This window comes from Sander vitreus, chromosome 4 (genome assembly GCF_031162955.1).
Source record: "Sander vitreus isolate 19-12246 chromosome 4, sanVit1, whole genome shotgun sequence".
In the NCBI taxonomy this organism is placed as follows: Eukaryota; Metazoa; Chordata; class Actinopteri; order Perciformes; family Percidae; genus Sander; species Sander vitreus.
This window is the reverse complement of record NC_135858.1, coordinates 17208643-17231496: the sequence shown is the minus strand read 5'-3', so window position 1 is coordinate 17231496 and position 22854 is coordinate 17208643. Positions and strand designations below refer to the sequence as shown.

The 22854-nt window shown below is 38.3% G+C and overlaps 3 protein-coding genes across 4 annotated transcripts; 2 read left to right on the top strand and 1 right to left on the bottom strand.

The window, feature by feature from the left end:
* The first annotated feature begins 354 nt into the window (after positions 1-354).
* On the top strand, positions 355-7542 carry twf2 (twinfilin actin binding protein 2). The gene is made up of 9 exons (XM_078248765.1): positions 355-499; positions 3705-3883; positions 4938-5033; positions 5118-5222; positions 5339-5353; positions 5607-5732; positions 5875-6025; positions 6494-6615; positions 6929-7542. The coding sequence occupies exons 1-9, from the start codon at positions 403-405 to the stop codon at positions 7094-7096; spliced, it is 1059 nt and encodes a 352-aa protein (XP_078104891.1). The 5' UTR covers positions 355-402; the 3' UTR covers positions 7097-7542.
* A 4971-nt stretch (positions 7543-12513) lies between these two features.
* Positions 12514-15518, top strand: cisha (cytokine inducible SH2-containing protein a). The gene is made up of 3 exons (XM_078248760.1): positions 12514-12606; positions 14222-14385; positions 14582-15518. The coding sequence occupies exons 1-3, from the start codon at positions 12587-12589 to the stop codon at positions 15076-15078; spliced, it is 681 nt and encodes a 226-aa protein (XP_078104886.1). The 5' UTR covers positions 12514-12586; the 3' UTR covers positions 15079-15518.
* On the bottom strand, positions 15424-22619 carry hemk1 (HemK methyltransferase family member 1). 2 transcript variants are annotated; one of them, XM_078248758.1, is made up of 11 exons: positions 22287-22619; positions 20611-20784; positions 20415-20506; positions 20243-20336; positions 20002-20139; positions 18250-18314; positions 18081-18130; positions 17894-17999; positions 16848-16943; positions 16487-16597; positions 15424-16247 (listed from the first exon to the last, which is right to left on the bottom strand). In XM_078248758.1, the coding sequence occupies exons 1-11, from the start codon at positions 22347-22349 to the stop codon at positions 16184-16186; spliced, it is 1053 nt and encodes a 350-aa protein (XP_078104884.1). In that variant the 5' UTR covers positions 22350-22619; the 3' UTR covers positions 15424-16183. The 2 variants fall into 2 exon arrangements, with proteins under 2 accessions (XP_078104884.1, XP_078104885.1); XM_078248759.1 differs by having other exon boundaries at positions 17894-17993.
* Positions 22620-22854: the final 235 nt, after the last annotated feature.

The following is a 22854-nucleotide window of genomic DNA, read 5'->3' as shown; positions in this document are numbered from 1 at the left end:
TCTCTTCCTCCAGGTCCTGGTGTGTGGTGGGGGTGTGACAGGCCAGTACCCAGGGCTGGACAGTCTAAATTTGGGAGAGGTGATCAGGTTCCCTGTCTATGTGCACATGATACTGTCCTAGTTACTTTAGCGATGCCCCTTTTCATACTGTCACACACACTCAACGAGTCCAGACGCACTCGACGATCGTCTTATTCAGCATTCAGAACTCTACTGAGTCACATCATCTGAAGTAAAGGACGTTTTTTTTCAACAGGCTCTGTTTGGACTTAAGTGTCTCTTGACTAGACTGAATATTTGGGCCTGGTGCAGTGGAGCTCCAATCCTCTGTGTGGCTTTTTCCTCTGTCTCTTATCACCCCTGCTACAGTGCTTGGCGGGAGGAAGAGACTGCTGACCCGCCATGTTTCTTGCACTAGTGGTGACGCCAGAGCTGAGGGAGTTCCTGGCCAGGGCAAGAGGTGGAGCAATGCGCCTCATCAAGGTGCGCATCCAAGACGGTGAGTGGCCCAGGATGGCGTACAGTGGAGCAGTCAAACAGGGATGAGTCAGCCCTCAGTGGGATGTAAGATATAAATCATCCATGATATATGTTTTGTGTATCACAGTGTGTTTTTAAAGTACTTGTTTAATTTCTAGCTTATGGTAGGTGGATTGCTTTAAATCTGAGAAAAAATATCTCACACCATCTGTTGGGCAACTGTCCAGACCATGTCACATTACCAATTGAGTCTCAACAACTCAGTGTCATCTTGGAAAATAAGTTCTTAATACAAGGATGAATTCTCAGACAGGGGTTGCAAACGTTTTTGGTTTGTGACCCCTTTAAAATGTCTACTTGTGACCTCTAATCACACATGGTCTTTGTGTGGACATGAGTTGTGAACAGTTCAATCAAAGAGCATTTCTTCCTTTTTTGACCGTTTCATTTGAAAGATTTTTAGAGGTGTAAGTATTCAGTATTGTGTAAGAGCAATATGTATAAATAGTTACTTTTATATACTTTCAGTGTTGATTAAGAAGATTTTTAAGTGTTTTTGGTGGCTCAAGAAGCAAGTCATGTCCTTTTTTAATGAGCTGCAAACTTTATTCTTAACCCATGATGACAAGATGATTATCGTGGTAGGAATAATAAAATGCAAGATTATCCGTTGATATAAGATGATGCTTTTTTTAAATTAGTTTTTACGTCATCAGCCCTCTAAAATGTATTCACATGACCAGAAATCACTTCAATTTAGTTTGTGCCTCGTGTATTTACCATTACATTCGAGTCTCAGAGGTTTTTGTGAGAAATTAACTAACGGTGATCTTTATAATCACACACAAGGTTGTTTAACTCTTCTAACCATGTGGTTTGCTGCTCAATACAACATCTTTTTAATGTTTTTCTTCATGCAGGTAGCTGGAAATGACATCCTTGCTTGTTTTTGTACGATACACACAAAATAATACAATGTAAACAGTATAGACTAAAATAACTGTACAATTTTTTAAATTTGGTTTCACACTTTTAGAAAGCCTACGTGTTATATCTGGCTATTATCTTTGGGTTGAACTTCTTTGTTGTCGTGCAGTAAACACAATATTTGTTCATCCAGATAGAGAGACAGATTGTAATATCTTCAGAACAGCAGTAAGTGTTGCTGGCCATCTAGTTGTTTGGGAAAAAAATGGATACTGGGCTCTATGAGAGGCACAAACTGGGGCCTAATTGAAGAATCATTTTCAATTCTCAGATTGTTTTCATGCGAGAAAAAGAAATGCGTCATCACAAGTAGACGTGGCTTCGTATTAAGGGGTTACAAACCAAAAACAACATTGCTTAACCACTGCTACAAACCATCTAACTTCTATAAATAGAGGACAGCTGTGTGAGAACAGACATCCAGTGTGTCAGCTGAGCAGTCTGGGAAAAATGGTCAGTGAGGCAATAGGTCTCTAGGTAGCAGATTATGGAGATGGATTAATATGTTCATGAGGTGTTTATATCTTGTTTTGCTATCTGACGCTGTAATCAGATTCATGACAGATTCATTCTTGGGCTATCTTTGTGGGTTGTGCCTACCATATCAAATATTGGAAGTATTGATGTCAACAGAAAAGAGTTTGCTGCTACAAAGACCGACCATCTCACAGCAGAAAAGAGTGTCAGGCCGGTTTTACTTCCTTACTAAAGCACTATGATCTTTCAGGGCGTCACTCGGCTATTTCAAGCAACATGTGACGTGACACGGTTGCTTGCTGCTGCCTGGTGACACTCATGTTCGTTCCAATGTCAAAAGAGAAACAAGATCATTCTGGTCGATTTCATCACCGCTGGCTTTGGTATGCCACTTAGTTTCCTATCAGCAAACTGTCCTCTGATAGCTTACAGTATGATTTAAACATTTTTTAGTATTAAACTGGAAGGAAAAAAGACAGAAGTGAATCATTTACATACGGTTTAATACTAACATGGACCTATAAAGACAGGGAATAAGAGAGAATAGCTAATGGAAAGTATGTGTGGGTGCAGAGCTGGAATGTGTTGTGTCTCAGAATAGCAACAAGCCCCAAGAGATGGTCAGGAAATCCCCTGCACCTCACAAGGCCATCAGACTTTAGCCATATGTTTTATGATTTCCAAGCTACAAGAATTTTGATTTACATTGTTAGGTTTTGTCAACTCCTTTAAGAGATGTAACCTCATCCTTTCAAGTCAGTCAGAAAGACTCCGAGACTAGTCTTTGCATTCTTTCACAGCACATGGAGCAAACGGAGAGACCCCATAGACTCTAAGTTGAGGTTTTCAGACTGACATTATGAGTTTACACATGAAGTGGTGACTGATGAGACTGTGTTGGTGGTTGACCATGGAGCTGAAACAATTAATCAATCAGTTGGTAAATATTCTCGGAATCAATTAAAAAGGCCAACATTTTTCAGGTTCTAGCTTCTCAAATGTGAAGATATTGCTGCTTTTCTCCATTTTTAAAATTTTGGACTTTGTTTGGTCAGACAAAACAAAGATATGTGAAGGTTTCAGCTTGGATTTAAGAAAACCCCTTTTTTCAAGATTTTCTGACATTTTACAGACCAAGCCATTAATTGATTGATGGAAACAAATAATCAGCATTTTAATCAATAATGAAAATAATTGGTTGTTTGCTGACCAAAAGATAAAGGTTGATAACACTGTTTCTGTACAACATAGTTTGGGAGTTTAAATTTGTGTTTTAATGCCACCACATATATATATATATATATATACACTAACGTTGTTTGTATTGTACTTGAATATGATGAATACTGTACTTAAAATGTAGAGAGACTTGGTAGACATCATGTATAGGGTCAAAAAGTGTCCAAAAGTTTAAAATAAGACACAATCAGTATGACTTCACTTTAGCAAAAAGGAGTGAAAATATGTAGCTCATTTGCGTTTAAAAATGAAAATAATCTAGTCAACAGATATAAAAATGTAATAGAGTTGGGAATATGGAGAGTAAAATATTGACTGATATCACTTTTCTTTTAAATCAAATAAGTTGTGTATTGTATAAATGATTGCCTCAATAAGCAATAATACTCCTACGTGTAAATCATTATTGTTTGACTGTGGACTATAGTCTAACTTCTACTGTACATGTTAATGTGCTCTGCAAAGGGCATGCTACATATAGGGACGGTGAGGTATGTAATGAGTAGTGGTCTGGTTTTCAGAGCAGCTGGTGCTAGGGTCCTTCAGAGAGCCGGAAAAGAGCTGGGACCAGGATTATGATCACTTCTTGCTTCCTCTCCTCAACGACCAGGAGCCCTGCTACATCCTATACCGTCTCGACTCCCAGAATGCACAGGGCTACGAGTGGATCTTCATATCGTGGTCTCCTGATCAGTCTCCAGTATGTCGTACCATATATTCTTCATTCTGCACCACATACTAAAGCTACATACACACATATTTCTGAAATGTGATCAAAAGAATGGTCAAAATCAAATAGCATCTTTCATAAGACTCCACCTGCACCGGTGAGTGCCTGCCTCTTTCAAACCCCACACCCCCAGTTTGCAAAATACTTCACACAATCTAAGATAACTGATAACATCATCAGGGTTATGATGTCATCAGGGTTATGGGTGAACTCAGTGGAGTGACCCCTTTAAAACCAACCTTGTTTTTAGATCGGTGACCATACTTAATTAAACCTTTCTGTTCTGTTTTCAAGGTGTTTACAAGTGGTGGAATATAACTTAGTACATTTACTCAAGTACAGTACTTTGAAATACTTGTATTTTACTTGAGTTTATACTACTTTATACTTCTACTTCACTACATTTTGGAAGCAAATATTGCACTTTTTACTCCACTATATTTATTTAATAGCTGTAGTTATTTTGCAGATTCAGATTATTATCAATCAATCAATTTATTATTTGTCCCAGAGGAAAATTTGTGTTGCTGCAGGCATAAAGATTTTTAACATAAAATATAAATCAACAAATAAATGATGACCTATTATTTTAGATACCCAGTAAATAATAATAAAGTAATTTAAACGAGCTCCATCTATACCAGCTGCAACATTAAAGTGATGTACACATTAATGCATCCCTAATTATAATCCAGTAATATAATGTATATAATTCTGAAATGCTCCATTTCGCATAATAAGTGCTTTTATTTTTGTTATTTTAATGCTAAAACTTTTGTACTTTTACTAGAGTAAGATTTTCAATACAGGACTTTTACTTGTTACTGGGTATTTTTACACTCTATTATTTCTACTTTACTTAGTAAAATATAAAAAAGTAGAATATCTGATATTTCTTCCACCACTGGGTGTTTCTAAGAATTGTAGCAATTCCTTCTTGGAAGCATTTCCACCTGACAGCAACATATATACAAACAGTACATTGTATAGACATATTTACCATATTACCCTCTGATGGATGCAGGTGAAACAAAAGATGTTGTATGCTGCCACCCGTGCCACAGTGAAGAAAGAGTTTGGCGGTGGCCATGTGAAGTATGAGATGTTTGGCACAGCTAAGGTCAGAAATATTCAGATTCATTTAATTTACTATGACAGTCCTGTGCTGCCTGTAACGGGCCTCTTATTTTGCTTGCAACACTAGGAGGACGTCTGTTTGCTGGGCTACCAGCTTCATGTGTCATCCTGCTCAGGTCCTGCTCCGCTCACATTAGCCGAGCAGGAGCTCCAGAGGATCAAAATCACAGAGGTGAGAGGTCAAACTGCCTCACAAGTGTTGTCATCGTTGCATCTGCCAAAGTCTGCTTGTGTCTGCAATATAATTTTACTTTGGAAATGTAACTTCTTTTGTAATTTTCTTTTCAGGGTCGGGTTAAACAGGTATGTTGATGCATCATTTGATCGATTCGATCTGAGGTGAATGGGCAAAGGCAAATAACATTACATATATTTGTTGTAATGAGTGACAGTACAGAGTGTAAATCTATATTATCCCATAAAACACTTTCTAGAGCTTTGAGAGTTTTGAGGCTTGAAAAAAATAGTCAAGGTGTGTGTGTGTGTGTGTGTGTGTGTGTGTGTGTGTGTGTGTGTGTGTGTGTGTGTGTGTGTGTGTGATTGCTGCCCCCTGCAGGTGAAGACAGAGATCAGTGTGGAGAGTAAGCAGCAGACACTTCAGGGCCTCACTTTCCCACTGCAGGAGACAGCCAAAAGAGCCCTGCAGCAACTTTCCCAAAAACACATCAACTACATACAACTTGTGAGTTGATATAAGTGTGACCGGTTAATGGAAAAAAAAATAATCAGGAGCAGTTTGGTGTTAGTGTTGATATATTGAACTTCTGATGTTTTACTTTGAGAGAAACACTTCTTGTGTACTGTGCATTATTACTGTGTTTCAGAGGTTGGATGTAGAGAAGGAGACAATCGAGCTGGTCCATTCAAACCCGACAGAAACTCGTGAATTGCCCTGCAGAGTTCCCAAAGACACTCCCAGATACCACTTCTTCCTTTACAAACACTCCCACGAAGGAGACTACCTGGAATCTGTCGGTATATGTCACTGTTACATCTGTACGAGAGAGAGAGAGAGAGAGAGAGAGAGAGAGAGAGAGAGAGAGAGAGAAATCGTTTTGGCTAGTGACCCCTTGAAATTTAGCAATAGTTACTTGTGTCTGTTTATCATCACCGAAAATGGCCTTGTTGTGGACGGGCTGTGAGCAGTTCCAAATATTGATTTTCCTTATCTCATTGTTTCATTTCAAAAATTTGTATAGGCCCGTAGAAGTGAGAGTATCCAGTATTTCACAGAGAAAAAATATTTTTTATGTAACAGAAATATATATATTTGTCCGTTTTTTACTCCTTTAATCATGTAGTCAACCTCCAGATCAATCTTGGGACCCTTTTTGGGAGTTTTTTTCCCAGGTTTAAAACCACTGATCTACATCAACATATTAATGCCAACATTTACTTATAATTTCACATAAATTGACTTCTTGACTCTTTACCTGTCTGCAGTGTTCATATACTCCATGCCAGGATACAGCTGTAGCATTAAGGAGCGGATGTTATATTCCAGCTGCAAGAGTCGACTACTGGAGGGCGTGGAGAAAGATTACTATTTAGAAATTGCTAAAAAGGTAACGGATGGATAGAGGGATAGAAAATGATATAACACAGTTTCATGCAGGATTGTAGCTACTAGTTATTTTTAAACAGTAAGTATTTTAGAGGCATATTTCTGTGTTTTTAGACTCAACATATTTACATTTGACTACTTTTGGGAACCTATACAAAAATAAATAAATAAAGGATCATTTGTGTTTCAGCCCTGGGTCTATATGCACAACCTCAAGCTGACTAATAAATGTGATTTATGTCCAGCGTAAAAATTCTGAGTACTATGTTTCATTCACCTGCATGCTTATTTCCTTTTTTTGCGTCTATGTGCAGTTGGAGATTGATAACGGAGATGAACTGACTGAGGAGTTTCTGTATGACGAGGTCCATCCCAAGCAGCACGCTCACAAACAGGCCTTTGCTAAGCCCCGCGGCCCAGCAGGAAAAAGGGGACACAAGCGCCTCATTAAGGGGGCAGGAGAGACCATACAGGACAGCTAGAGGTGGACACATTTCTCCCGAGTCTGCAGATCCAGCCCTCCCCATTTCCCTAGACCCACTAACACCTTGTCAGGCCCACAGCACAGTGATGGATTTCATCTGCTGTTTGTGTACTGAAACACTTGTGCTATGTAACTAATTTGTTTTTGATGAAAATATGCTGATAAATGATCTGTGTCTCCCAAAAGCAGACATAAAGACATAACACATCAAAGTAAACATATCAAAAATCACTTATGTTTATTGATAACTTCCTACATAAAAAAAAAGGCTAAAAGCCCAGACAGATGGCCTTGTTATTGTGAAGCTAATCTGTCTGGTTCTTCCATACTTAGTATTAGATCTGCAGTTTACAATATAATATACTTGTAATGAATTGTAAATGCTTAGTCAGTTTCAGTTCTCATGTCTGGCCTTCAATACAAGTTTTGTATTAACAATGTTTGTAAGACAATATAAAAGGAAATTCCAAATAAATGTTTTTACTGTGGTATTAGACCTTCTTGGTACAGATTTGTGTATTTTTATTCAGCATGCAATGTTTAATGCATGGAAATACATCTTGTTACACATCTGTAAATATTCTATATGGTTAGGATGGACTTGTTTTTGGCCTGTTATGTTGAGATAAACATGGGATAATTAAATTTCCCTTTAAATAGGTTTTAAATTAGACCAACAGCTGTAGCCTACATTCAGGCATCCAGACAAGACACCCTCTTGTTACGGCGGTCTGAGAATACAGTACAAATTTGCAACCATGGCTACGTCATCAAACAACAAATCAAGATTCTTCTATACAAAGATCACTTTTCATAACTGGTAACAGCTCTTTTAATGCAGAACCACTTCATCTAAGCTGTGTAGGTATTGTAAACTTCTTCCACGTTTCTGCAAAGCCTGCAAGGACCTGGACTACAAACTCAAGGTTGCTTTTCAGACTGGTACTAATGGTGTGGCCACACCTTGAGGGGCTGCTTTCTCTTAGTCAGTACAAGGGTCTTGGTTGACTAAGAAATCTTTAGGTAATTAGTTGCATTTCTTATTATTTTGTCATGCTAGCTTGTTGGGAAGGTGGCTAAACAATGCTCCAACATGGCATTGGGTTTTTGTATGGGGTTCCTCAAGGTCTTGGTGTAGGTCTTGGTGTCTTAATGTGGTATTTTGGTGAGATTTCGCGACCATTTTGATCAATTCTTGAGTGGTAAAAAATGGTAGAATTGTGCACCAAATCTCTGTAACAAATGGTATCAACCCAAAATTGCTGCAACAACTTATGAGACATAATTGAGCATGAAAATGGGAATCATATACTTCCATCATAATGTTCTAAGCCTATGCACACCCTAAACTTTCAACATTTTAATAGGTACATAACCAAAACAATGTTTATGACACAGCAGTGGTGTTTTATTTATTTTTTACAATTTGCATTGCAACATTTATTCCAATATTCAAATCAAATAAAACCCTTAAATCCCAAAAACAGGACACCCAAACTGTCTACTGAAATAGTTCAGGCTGCAGGTTTTACAGATTGCGACAAAGGAGACAAAATCATTTATAACAGTGCTTAACTTATATGGCATATTAGGTGGGAAGCAGCAAGGAAACATGGTTATTTAAAAGTTACCATGTTACAGCTTTAAACAATGTCATGTATATAAGTCCATTGAAAGCATTTGTGTCGCATTTAAACATTTCTATTTCCATTTTGAATAACATCTGCAAGAAAAAAAACTTTTCTTAGACAAAAATATTAGAAACATCTCTCAATGTATTGTAGCACACCACCACCTTCAACTGTGACTTCAATATAAATTATAATACATGTAGTGTAATTTAATTTACACATTTCCAACAATGTCAACAAAAACTAAACATTACAGTATGAAGGTAGAATTTATGGCAGAGCTGTTGTATTGAATTGCAATAGATTGTACAGGTTTACCTGATAAAGTGGACACAGTGTATATGGCTGACATAAAGAGTAAACAGAAGAAAGTTACAGTACGCTGTGAATGTTTGGGGATTGGCCTGGACTACTGTTAGATTCCCGGCCCGAATGATTATCCCATGCCCTGGCAGTTGTCCTGTTCCTTTTGAACAAAGCTCTGCTGATGAATAAGGTTTTTTTTTCCCACTTACAAACAATGGAAGGATTTATGTTGCTGATTCCGAGTAATTAAAGTTTTTCTCAGAATCCTCTGGAAAACGCCTTTTCTTTTCTTTATGTTGGGACAACAGTTATTCATTGTGTCCCAAACATCAATCCACTTACCAATTCTTAATACGTTCTGGGTGTGTAGCATGATTACACAGGAAACATTAAGTATAGATATGGTGTTGAGAGGCACTATCGTCCTGTATTCCATTGCATAGTGGAAATTAGGGTTAGACAGCTGACGGTATAGTGTTTCAATATATATATATATATATATATATATATATATATATATATATATATATATATATATATATATATATATATATATATCATATACACACACACACACACACACACACACTCTACCGGTCAAATGTTTGGGGTTACTTAGAAATTTCCATTCCACTCCATTATAGACAGAATACCAGCTGAGATCAGTTGCATTGTTTTTTAACCGGGGCAGCAGTTTTCAGATTACATTATGTGCTTACATAATTGCAAAATAGTTCCCCAATGTTTTCTCAGTTAGCTTTTTAAAATGTTCAAATTAGTAAACAGAATGTACCTTTGGAACATTGGATGAATGGTTGCTGATAATGGGCAATGTAGATATTGCATTAAAGATCAGCCACTTCTTTCTACAACAGTCGAGAACCCTTTTGCAATTATGTAAGCACATAATGTAATCTGAAAACTGCTGCCCTGATTAAAAAAACCAGGATAGTGTAACAGCAATTATGCAAATCCAAGAATGGAGTTGGTCTTGTAATTTGAAAATATTATAAAGGAACGCTCCAAACACTTAGGTGTGGTGCATTTTATAATAAAGCAAAACACTAAACCTTTTATCGGGGAAAATGTTTTGACATGAGAGAACTCTCAAGGGTTATACTGACATCAAGCAGAGCACACCTGCTTTTTTAATGCAAGAACACATGGGAAATGCACCTCACAACTGTAGTTCCCAAAGTCCAAACAAGAGCTGAAACGATTAGTCAATTTCTCCATTAGTGAATCGAAAGATAATAAATCAGCAACTACTGATAATCGATTGATCATTCAAGAGATTTTTAAAGCAAAAATGGCAAAGAGTTCTCTGGTTCCAGCTTGTCTAATGTGAATATTAACTGCTTTTCTTTATCTTGCATGATAAAAACCTGAATATGTTTGGGTTTAAGACAGTTAATCGGCTAAAACAAGACAACACATTTCTTTGCTATTTTCTAACTTTCTATAGAGTAATCAATTAAAAAAGAAAATTATTGGTGGATGAATGTGTAATAAAAATAATCTTTAGCCTTTGTCCAAATGCAAAATAGTCACTCCAAAATGGGAAATGATATAGGCCTATGCTCATGTATAATTTCAAAAATAGACTTCAAGGGGAATATAGAGCTAGGAAGATTCATACAGTTCATTTTTATCTTCAAATTCTTGGGAATTTCCCTGCCTATACCTCGAACAATGTATTACCAAACTAGATAATCTTTTCTGTCCTTGGAGTCTCCTCTTTTTCTGGGAAAACTGGCTTTTCATATTATACACCCCAAGACCAAGTTAAGTTGGAAAGGCTGCCATTGTATCAGGCATTTAAACACATCATTCAAACAATCCTATATGAGGAATGCAATGTATTTAATGTGCTAAATGTAATTGTTGTAAATTATGCATGTTGCCAGTTTGGTCAGGTTTAGCAAAAGAGAAAATCTGGTTATAGAATAATTCATAGAATAAAAGAAAATAAGGGTTACACAAATAATTGTGGTGTACTTTATATTGTCCCGAACCTAAAAAAAAAACATATTTGTTCAACTGCATCCAGCAGGGATAGATAAAAGTCCACAAGACTTCTTAGAAAAAAAGGACATAGATCAGAATTTCTTAGAAAAGGTTGAGATGTCGGGATCAGCAGGCTCTTCTGGCAACAGAATAGTTTCATGTCTTGCTTTCTTTCCTACCACTTGTGTATGTGTGTGTGTGTGTGTGTGTGTGTGTGTGTGTGTGTGTGTGTGTGTGTGTGTGTGTGTGTGTGTGTGTGTGTGTGTGTGTATGAGTGAGAGAGAGAGAGGAGATGGCTCAGACTTTTGTTGGAATAAACATTTTGAGAACTTAAACAATTTTGTGTGAAGCTCCAGCATCAGTAGGCCTAGGCTAGCTCATTATTCAGCAGCCCTTATTTGGCCTGAATCTAGTAGCCTAGCTGATGTGGAATTATACTTGATAGATTCTCTATAAAGACATGCCAGAAGAGATTATTGAGCAGAAATATATTTTACATTCTCAACCTCAGACATCTAGCCTATTGGAAACACATGGTTTAACAAATCAAGCCGTATCCAAGCCTATAAAAAACATGGTTAGAATGTGGAACAAACCGTGAACAAAATGGCTTTTTCTCTGGTCCAACAGTCGAGTTAACCCGTTTTATAGTTTGTCACAGTAACAACTTGCTTTCTCGAGCCTAATTAGGCTACTCCGAGAAACCCTCTCGCGGTGTTTTTCCACCAGGATCGAGGGGAATCTATATTACTGGAAACAGCATGTGCGCATTCCTATTATCTTTAATGTTGAGGCGGTGAATTCCCAGAAAGAAGGCTCTGTCAGGGCCGCCCGGCGGGGCGGAGTCAAACCCTGCAATTATTCCTGGAAAGCGAATAGGGAGAAGCTGCCGCGCGATTCCTGGGAGCGTGAGCCAGTTCAGCGAAGGCAGGAGCCAGTGGGTAAAAACGGGAGAGAGATAAGTCTCGAAACATAAGCCGAAAAAATTACGGGGCTTGGCACGGCGTTATCCTGAGAAATAAACGTTAAAAAAAAAACCCGCTTTGCTTTTACCAGCAAAAACTGCTAAAGCTGCCTGTCACAGAGCGAGACAACCAACCGGCAGCGGTTGGAGCGGAATGGTAGGGTAGTTGGTGCGGCCGGTGTGACGTCAGAGCCGCCGGTGCAGTTCTCAGAATAGACTTCTAGGAAACGGTAATTTTTAAAAGCCAAGCCTTTACACTCTGTCCTTCGCACATTTGGATCCCATTCTGGTGACAACACACTCCAACCCGCTGCTACGGAGAATTTTATGTTTTAAATTCAGTTTTTAAATTTTCAACTGAACGTTTAAATCCAGTGTTCATAAACTACAGGACCAGAGCCTTTATGGGTACACGGAGCTCTTTTATAGTCATATCTTACCGATGTTAAAGCTTATTTTCTCGTAAAGGTGTTTTCTTTTTTTTTTTTAAACAGAGCTCAGTTTCTATATGTTTTCGTTTATTTCTGAAGAAGAAATAGCCTACTGATCGGATCTTAGCCCTGAGGATTCAAGTAATAGCATGATTCTTTGTTTACCAGGGTGAGTCGACTCTTCTTTGTTTCTGCGTTTTCTCTTTTATTGTCTGTGTTAAGAACATATACAAACTAGTTTATCTAAATCTGTAGAAGTAGGCTAATGTAGCTACTCTTTAGTAGCGTTAAGTCATATCTAAAGTCTTTAAATAAGAGTGTTAATTATACATTGGGGTTTTTTCCGACTGCCTCTTACTCAAGTCTACCAATTCCAAATGCAAAGGCCTGTTAATTATAAAAAAAAACTCAGAAACTTCTTTACAGGCTAGTATTAGTAGTAGCCTAATTATACAGCCTACTTTTTTTTTTATTTAACCTTTATTTAACCAAGAAAGGCTAACTGAGTGTCCTGACAAAGATTGCCATCAATAACAGACAAAAGTCAAGTTAACACAAAATATGTCACTAAATCAGAATTAAATAAAAATGTGATTCTAAAATCATAAGTACGACTTTGTCAAACAAGCCTATATTACTATTTATATGAAAATTAGGTCAGTTGTTTACAATAGTCATTTATAATTGCGTTGGCACAAAATGTACTGAATAAGCCTTGCAGATCAAAATAGTTTGCATTAATTTACTATTGAATCATATTACTCTCAAATGCAACTATACACATTCATTGTGTACATGCTAAAAAGAGCAACCAACAATCCCAATAACCTGTCACACATATATAAGATACACACGTTATGTGGTATTGTTGTTAAAGTTGTCAGATGGATAGATTTAGGCTAAACGGGGAACAATTCAATTTCATCACTAATTAGAGCATCAAACGCAAATGCTGTCCAATCTTTTAGTTTAAACTCATAACTAATCAGTTCTCAAACACATTTATACTGCAAGGGTAAGACTGAATTTTACAGCTGTGGAATATGGAGCATGCAGGAGACAGACAGGGGCAAGAACCTGCCTGTGCAAGAAAAAGGGGCATTAGAGAGTGGATTGGTATGGTGAGGGGGAGAGGCGGGCACAGAGGACAAGGAAGAGCCAGAGAAAGGCAAAGGCACAGAGAAATATCAAATGAGATATAGGCAACAAGTTTAGACCATGTAATCAACCATGGCCTAAGTCTTTTTTCTTGCACATATTGTACAGCAGTTCCTGATAATTTTAGTGTTTTATATGTTTTTTTTTTGTACAAGTGTTCTTTATATATTTGCAGTTGGCTGGTGTGTATATAAAATGAGAAATAAATGTTTTGTTGAAAGTATAGTGTGCAATGGCTGACATCAATACTATTCAGCTGCCTCAATATACAATGTTAGCAACTGGGCAATATTACATAGTGGGTAACTTCTATCACACTTTGAGAGTCCGCTGTTATTTGACAAGATGTCTTTTCATTTTGACTGGCTTGGTCAAAGCAATGATAAATTAACCTTTTGTTTTAATGGCAATGGTGTATTCCTTGATGGATTTACTGTATTTACATTTGAAACAAGTTAATTCACCATGTGCTGTGAGGATTGTACTTAAGAGTTTTGACAATTGTAAGTTTGTTTCAGTAAATGTGCCAAATCAATTGAGAAAAACTAATATGGAAGAGGAATGCCTACTGTAACTGTTTTGTTGTGTGCATGTTTTTTAAAAGATATTTTCCATCTTATTTCCAGTCCCAGAGCTCCTCTGCCCGCAGCTCCATCCACTGAAGCCCCACGGGGCATGCGGGCAGGAACTGTACCTCCTACCCCTTGCCTTCAAAGCACCCCTCCGCTATGGGACCCTACAAAGGACCTGCGGGCAATTGCCAGCAACTTCTGCTATCTGGAAAATTCAGGTACAGCATTAAAATTGTTTCACATTTACAGCCACAAATAAGAGTGTTTTTGGCAGTTTGGCCCATTTTATAAGAGATTTTTTTTAAATGACTTAATTTCAGACTGTTAGCTGTAAAATCAAGCAACGTACAGGACAGTAAAAAAGACTGTTTAGACTGTTCAGAGTGACTAATATTTAGGAATCTGTGTATTTAGAATGGTACTGGGGAGCTGTAACTGCAGCTCAGGCCCATGCTGCACTTCAAGAGGCATCTGAAGGGGCTTTTTTGGTACGAGACAGCAGCCACCCTCTGTACATGCTGACCCTCTCGGTCAGGACTGCACGCGGTCCCACCAGTATACGGATCCAGTACAACGGCGCACAGTTTTTGCTTGACTCCAGCTCCCCGGCCCGGCCCAGCCTGTCGTCCTTCCCCAACGTGCCCAGCCTGGTGCAGCACTACATGGGACCAGAGAGGAAAGCAGAGGAGGGTAAGGTGGTGGAGGAGGCCCCTTCAAAACCCTCTCAGCAGACAATTCAGGAGACATCTGTGGTGTTAAAACTGAAGCGGCCTGTGTACAAGCCCCAGGGCCTCCCTTCCTTACAGCACCTCACACGCCTGGTCATTAACAGGAACTCTGACTGCCCCGACCAGCTACCACTCCCGAGGCCTCTGCTGCGTTACATACAGAACTATCCCTTCAAGGTATGAGGGGTCTCTCAAGTCTATCAGTATGACTTAAAGGAAAAAAAACTGTCAAACAGGTCCTTTGTGCCTGTAAATGACATGGCTGCTCCAGCAGTTGGAGGCCAGTCACATGTATACTGGGCACAGGGTCATGCTGTTGCATGCTGACGAAAAATGTACAAATTCAGTTAATACTGATGTGCCTGGTTTCAGACTTACTTTGTCGAGGACTGGGTGGTGAAGAAAAAGACGACTTGTGAGCAACCCTCTGTACTGTAATCACTTATTTCCCGATGGATGTGGAAATTGTCGATGTCTGTTTTAACCTCATCAGTTCTGGATGTACTGTTCCTACTGATTCCATTGAGACATCTTTTGCGCCTTTTTATTTTTTCTCAGTAAAACATTTTTTCTACCTTTTACATATGTAAATTTTTCTATTAAAATAACCAATTAGAGTCTAACTTGCTGTCCTTTCAATCAATTTCTCTTAAAATGCCAGTATTACTCACAGGGTACAGTTGTTACAAAATATTTTCGACTTCAAATCACCTTTGAAACACAAAGACTTTGTGGCCTTTGAGCTTTAAGTGTGTGAGGGACGCAGATTGTGTGAGGAAGTAAAGGCCACATTGTGTGTGTGTGTGTGTGTGTGTGTGTGTGTGTGTGTGTGTATGTGTGTGTGTGTGTGTGTGTGTGTGTGTGTGTGTGTGTGTGTGTGCCTGCGTGCATGTTTTTGTTCAACAATGCGTACAGCCTGCATCTGAGTCAGCGAGTGAACAAGCGAAGGGGAGGACTGTTCATCAGCAGATTCACAGAACTACTGAATGCTTCCTGGGAGGAGGCTGAGATTCTGAGAGGGAGGGTTCTAAGAAAAGTCTCGGTAATTACCTTCAGCTTTGAGCCTGCTTTATAGCCATCTCACACATTTGCTATTGTGTGAAAATACGATCACGAATGTTAGCAGATTAAAAGTGCAACAGTGACATGAAAATGATTTGAGCTTCTGCAAATTCTCAATTTTGATTGAGCCAATCAGTGCGAGCGCGTGCTGGGCGGCTCAGTGGGGGTAGGGGAGCTGAGGCTGTGGTGACATGGTCTAAAGCCAGCGTAATAGGATCTCAGTTTCTCAATCCAAATCCAGCTTGTGTTCCTTGTTTGACTTCTCTTTACGAAGGATGCAGAACCGTTGCCTAAGAAACCAAAACAAACAGACTCTGAATTTGGATTTGAAATGTAAAAGAAGCACAAAGCAGGAGTGTATCAAGCTTAATTTTGTAAATAAGTTTAGATTTGAACAGTGTATGCCTTCTAATCAAATGTGATGGGCCAAAAAAATTAACACTTAGTTATTTAGTCATTTAGTTACAGTTAAATGATGACAAAATGATTTAGTGAGAGACATAGAGACTGAGAGGCTCTCTAGACAGACCTGCCGGTGATGTCGTGTCGTGTCTCCACATAATGCATCTCTTCCACATTCGCCTCCACCCAGCGTTGAATGAGCAGGGGGTGTCTGGGGTCCACCTCCAAGTAAACACGGCTTTAATTCACCAGAAAAAGAATTAAATTAATTATCAACAGGACTGAATTATCAAAAGCAACCCTGAGATGAGAGCAGTGGCTAATGTCTCGAAATGTATTCACTGGAAGTCTATTAAAAAGCTTAACTTATTAAAAAAGGCAACACGATACATGCTTTTCCGAACATGCTGTTCTTGCGAGAAGCCATTGCCGCTGTTAGGAATTAAACCTAAGTGGGTTGTGTGTGTGGTGTAGTGTGTAGTCCTTACCCATGGTTTAATAGGATCTGTGGAGCCAGAGTCAAAATCTGTTTGATCACTTTTAGGCCATCTTTACCTCCATCTAAAGCAGCGTGGTCTTCAAATCTGGGCACACAGTAATCCAAAACTCAATTAAATACCTTCATTTGATGTCACATTTAAAAAAAAAAAGGACAGCTGATGCAGTGATTCAAATTAGTTGTATACATTTTATGCATTTTTAAAGGTTTGACTTGGATTTTTGGTTACTCTGAAACAAATATAGTACATACAATTTTATTTTTTGTCAAGAATTCTAAAGTTATAAGTAGCTTATGCCTTTGTTTCAAACACCCTGTTTAGCATTTATAAACAGTATATAAACAGTTGATGAAATGGTTTAAAGCACATATAACTCACTGTAGGCCTACTGCCTACAAAGCCAAAATGAAGTATGTGTTTAGTCAAAATTTAGAAATGACCAGAATCTGACTTGTTGAGTTCTCTTTTAGCATACAATGTCTTTATGCCACATAAATGTATAATTTAAAAGGACACAGTATGTAAAGTTAAATTAGCAGTTACAACAACAAAACACTACACACAGCTAAGCAGCCAAATCACGCTAACGCTAGCTAGTGAAATAGCCATGGCTAGCCTTGGCTAAAGCTAAATTTAGTTTTCCCACATAGCCGTTTTCTGAAATTGAAACATATTAATATTGATTAACTAATCTAAGATTAATTTAGTAATTTAGTTTGGTATCCAACATAAATAAGGTAGTAGCTAAGTCTGCTAATGGAGAATAAAAACAGTTAGCCTGCTAAAATAACTTAGCAAAGTAGCAGTGACTGCCATCTCAGCTCTAGTGAAATCCATGATGTGGTGCGGTTAAGTCATATTATCAAATACAAACACATCCATCTGTTACACAGGTATCATGAAAACTTTAAATCCTTTTTTTCAACTTCAGCTTCTCTGTAGTTACTGCTATCAGAGTACAGGTACTGAGACAACAAAATGCAGTCTAGCATCTAACCAAATGAATTGAGAGAGGCTGAATGTGTTTCAGTTACTGAAATATTTCAGGTTCCAACGTCGTCATATCCTCTGAGAACAGGTACGGGGGGTTACTGACCAAAGCTGAGACATCGCTAAAGAGCCTCAACAGAGTTTCTGCATCTGACAAAACACAAATTCAACCTTTTTGAATTATGTTTAGCTGTGTTTTTTTAATAAGTACTATGCTTTGCTTTCCCTTACCTTTCATTACATCTATATGATGAATCTGTAATCTGTCCTGAAGCCCCAACCTGCAGAGAAAGATCCTTCATCAGACTTTATGCATTAGTCTACATGCCCCCAATTAAAAAAAACATTAACCACAACAAAAGGATATTTACAACTTGCTTACGTGTGCTATTACAATTACCTTAACGCATTCTCCCCTGTTAAATCCACTGCATCCTGGCTTTGATCCAGGGCAATGGCTTTGAGCTAGTAAAAGAGAAACAAAAACAGCAATAAAAGTGCTGTTTACTTTTTTAATACAACTACCTTAAAAGGAAAATTATCTTTTTGTCTGCATCAAAAACTCAAGACATTTTTACACCTTTACAATATGTTAACAGTGGAGAAAGAAAAATCAACATAGCAAACCTTATGACAGGATAGTATAATGTATGTTGACAATATGTGCTTTGTGATGTGGAGAAAATAGTGTATTTTACTAGGGCTGCTCGATTATGGGAAAAAAATATAATCACGTTTATTTTGGTCAATATTGAAATCACAATAATTTAACACGATTACTCGTTGACTTCTGGAAAGATGTTGCAATTATTGATAATAATAATACTTTTCCTATTTAAACTTTATTTTTTCAGTTTACTTGCAAAACGTAATGAGCTAAATAATTGTTTTTCTCGATTATTCTGTTTTTGTGATCATTTGGAGCCAAAATCATAATCACGATTAAATTTCGATTAATTGCACAGCCCTATATTTTACTATGAAGACCTTTTACTTTAAGGTATGTGTATCTATTCTACAGCTGTTACTAATTATGTTATGTTGTTCTATTAAACTGTTCTATTAAGGATTAAGTCTAATTAAGTCTTTAAAATGTCAAAATTGACACATGGCCATCATCAGCTGTTACCAAAACAACCTGTTACCCTCTGCGGGAAGTCTGAGCGCTGAGCCGTGCACCTCCAAGATTTTGTAACAACGTTAACCACGTTGCAATGATTGGCTTGCTACAGGACCCGGATATGCATATAAAAAAGTAGAATAATCCATAACAACAGAGCAAGACTACAGAAAAGAGGAGGTCAATTCTTGGAGCCACTTTGACTGGAATTAGTAAGAAAGACCAGACGTTCGTGGGGACTGTCCACACTGACACCACCCAGACTGCCCTCACTGCAAGAAGCATAATTCTTAAGTTTAAAAGTCAACAGCCATGCTAAAAGTTAAAGTGGGAACTCTACAGATTTTACACAATAAAGTCTGTTTACAGGTCTTGGGGAGTAGGATAGTTGCTTATCATAGCTAGATACAAAGTACAGCTGAGGCTGATGAGAATGTCATTAGTTTTGAAGGTATTTAGCACCAGATGAAACGTCAGGGGAACACCAACATTAACATTAACATTAATGTCTCCACCCAATTTAACGGCAATCCATCAAATAGTTTTTTTTCTAGCCTGGATGCCAGCCAAACTTAGCCCCGCCCACAACATTCGAGGTTGGGAAGTTCTGACTAGAATCTGAGTATGACCACGTCAGGCTAGTTTTTTTCACTCCAAACCACAAATGTAAACCTCATGGTGTCACTAGATGAAAAGTCAGGAACACCAAACTCATTAGGATACGTCATCGGGTGACCATGAATACAAAATGTGCTGCCAATACATCTATCAGATGTTGAGATACAATAGTGAAAAGTGAAAACTTTGACCTGGTGGTGGTGCTAGAGGAAAAGTCAGGGGACCACCTATGTCAGCAGGCTTTATCATATTAGAAATATGAAGGTCTGTACCAAAATTCATGGTAATCCATCCAAAAGTTTTGGAGATATTTCAGTCTGAATCAAAGTGGTAGACTGATGGACACTGCTATTCCTAGGCGCTTGCCGCTAGTGTGGCTAAAATTCTATTTCTTACAATAAACACAAACCTCACCTGAGGCATACTATTCAGCAGACTAAGAGAAATGGCACCAGAGCCACATCCCACTTCCAAGCATGTATGCTGGGTGTCTGCACCGGCTCCAGTCCCCAGCTTCATCTCCAGATCAGTGAGCACGAGTTCAACCAACTCCTGCACCAACACAGAGAAAACACTACTGTGGTCATGTATGATTGATCATTGGAATCTCACGGTACATTGTACGTATGTGTGGCCTGTTTTTTTTCTGTCAAACCTCTGTTTCAGGTCTTGGTATAAACACAGGAGGTCTCATCTTCAGTGTCAGATCTCTGAAGTCCCACTCCTCAATCACATACTGCACAGGCATTCTGCACCAAACAAACATTTATGAGTATTCTCAGTAAAAAAAACATCTGAATGCATAGATGTATGTAGAAACTTTATACCTGGATAGGCGTCTAGAGCAGAGCTTCCACATCTGCTCTGTTTTTTCTGGGCTGAGAAACTCTGTTAACCTCCTCTGATCAAGACTTTCTAGCTGGATAAAGAAACAGCATGTAAGAACAGGAAGGATGCTGTTAAATGTGAATATGGCTATTCCAACATTATGTCAGGCAATGAGCTCAGTAAATTTCCACTCACAGTTTTAGCCCCAAACAGATAAGCAATGATGTAATGGGTAGAGCGGTCTGGCTCTGTCACACCTCTCTCCGCAAAGTGTCTCTTCCATAAATTCACCGCTTCAAGTGCTGTGATACCTCCTGCAGGTAAGGCTGGAGCGCTGCATGAATGCACTGCATGGGAGCCCCAAAGTCCCTAAAAGATCACAAAGAGTTTCTAAATAACATTGCACAGGCACTTGTTGACTTTCCCTTGTGACTAATGCTGGGCGATAGGGAGAAAATCAGATATCACAATATTCTTGACCAAATACCTCAATATCGATATTGCGGCAATATTCTAGGGTTGACAATTGGTGCTTTAACAAAATATCTTCACACTTAGATTTTAGATAAATAATCATCAGTAATGTGGACATAATGTCTAAGTGGGGAAAAGGCAAATAACAGAACAGCTAGAACAGTCTGGTAATTTCAGAAAAGTACATCACTTTACTGTAATGCAGCCTTTAAAACCAGTAAAAGACAACACTTTTGTCATATCACGATATATCCAAAATCTAAGACGATATCTAGTCTCATATCACGATATCAATATATTGCCCAGCCCTACTTGTGACTCCCCCTTGGAGGGAATCCCAATCACCATCTAAGTGATACTGAGGAGTCAAATTTGATCAAATGAGTTATGTGAGATTATTAGCTATACCTTCACAATCTAATGCAATTCAGTACAAGACTACATGATACTGAGAGGTATGCAAATGGTGGGTCTGGGTCTGTAAGTGTGATTATTTACCCAGGTTTGTCCCATTCTGAAGATTAAATTAAATCTTAGCTTTTGTCCAGAAACAATTTGAAACTGTGCTGCCACTGCCCGACCCATATTCAGTAAAACAACTTGCATTTAGAGATGTTCCGATACCAATATCAGTATCGGCTCAGATACTGCCTAAAATGCTGGTATCGGTATCGGGAAGTACTGGAGTTTATGCACCAATCCGATACCACATAATAAAGCCCTAAAGAAAATCTACGTCAAAGTAGTTTATTTATGTTCTTTTTCCATTATAACTGACTGTCAAACTGCATAATAAAAGAAAGTTCTGGGGCATTCATGTTTCACAAAGAGTTTAACCTGAGCCAGAACGACAACAAAGATAGAAATAATATCACATCCATACAGGGATAGTAGTATACAGTTGTTAAAACATAATAGAATATATGACACACTGGTATCAGATCGGTACTCGGTATCGGCCGATACGCAAGTTCAGGTATCGGAAAGCAAAAAATGGTATCGGGCCATCTCTACTTGCATTATAGACTTATTAATACAGATCTTAAATCCACTCAAATGTACTTGCACATCAACCAATAAATTGCTCAATAAATAAATAAAAGCATGATCACTCTGTTTATGTGTGCACTGGTTTGAAAGTTCAGTTGTCGAGTTGCTACGAATCATTTATTTACTTGCACTCAAAGTTTAGTAGGTTTTTAATGTATCATAAATCAAGCACTATTGGTGATCATTTCTCTTTAATTTCATAATTTTCTTTCTTTGTGTGTATGTCTAGTGCAACAAGTTTGTTTTTTGCTGCCTGCTTCCACTGTGCTAAAAACAGTTAGCATCATCTACTGTACCAAGAGGACTCCCTGAAAACAACAACAAAAAATAATTTGACCTTTAGTTACCTTTGGTCCAACACTCCTGCAGCCAAAGCATCTGTAGCCTGCGCTCAGAGATCTTCTCCACATGATTAATCTAAACAAACCACCTTTACATAATTAATCGTTTAGTTTTAGAGGAACTTAGTTTGGGTAGCCATCAGCTGTTCTCGCTGCATCCCTACTGTATACTGTTGTCCTGGTACACTTCAAATTCTAGGTTACTTTCGATTGTATCGCACTAATGGACATATATTGTATGTTATATATATATATGTTCTGTAGCCGGATGGCACGCTACTCAAATGCGCTCACACGGCGCAGCAAACCTTTCCCAACTGTTGACGTGACGCAAAACGTCGACACATGCGACGCACCTGCGCAGCACTGATCCTGGTGAATAGTGTTGCATTTAAAGACTGTAGAATATGTGAAACTTTTGTAACATGGAGACCCCGAAACCCAGCAAAATAGAGATTAGCATTAGATAGAATTAGAATAGTGATTGTATTAGACGAGATAATGTAAATCGTAACAGCTGATAGTGTGTTGGATAGTGTATGTATTAACTTGAATCAATCTGAGAGACACTTTT

Bases quoted from the DNA above. Each gene is read 5' to 3' on its own strand.
- twf2 (XM_078248765.1), top strand. From the start codon at position 403: ATGTTTCTTGCACTAGTGGTGACGCCAGAGCTGAGGGAGTTCCTGGCC. The intron at 500-3,704 runs GTGAGTGGCCCA...TCTGGTTTTCAG, and splicing joins CAAGGTGCGCATCCAAGACG to AGCAGCTGGTGCTAGGGTCC. The intron at 6,026-6,493 runs GTATATGTCACT...ACCTGTCTGCAG, and splicing joins AGACTACCTGGAATCTGTCG to TGTTCATATACTCCATGCCA.
- cisha (XM_078248760.1), top strand. From the start codon at position 12,587: ATGATTCTTTGTTTACCAGG. The intron at 12,607-14,221 runs GTGAGTCGACTC...TCTTATTTCCAG, and splicing joins ATGATTCTTTGTTTACCAGG to TCCCAGAGCTCCTCTGCCCG. The intron at 14,386-14,581 runs GTACAGCATTAA...CTGTGTATTTAG, and splicing joins CTGCTATCTGGAAAATTCAG to AATGGTACTGGGGAGCTGTA.
- hemk1 (XM_078248758.1), bottom strand. From the start codon at position 22,349: ATGTGGAGAAGATCTCTGAGCGCAGGCTACAGATGCTTTGGCTGCAGG. The intron at 20,140-20,242 runs GTTTGACAGAAA...GTGTTGGTGCAG, and splicing joins TACCAAGACCTGAAACAGAG to GAGTTGGTTGAACTCGTGCT. The intron at 18,315-20,001 runs GTGAGGTTTGTG...CTCTTTTACTAG, and splicing joins TGCTGAATAGTATGCCTCAG to CTCAAAGCCATTGCCCTGGA.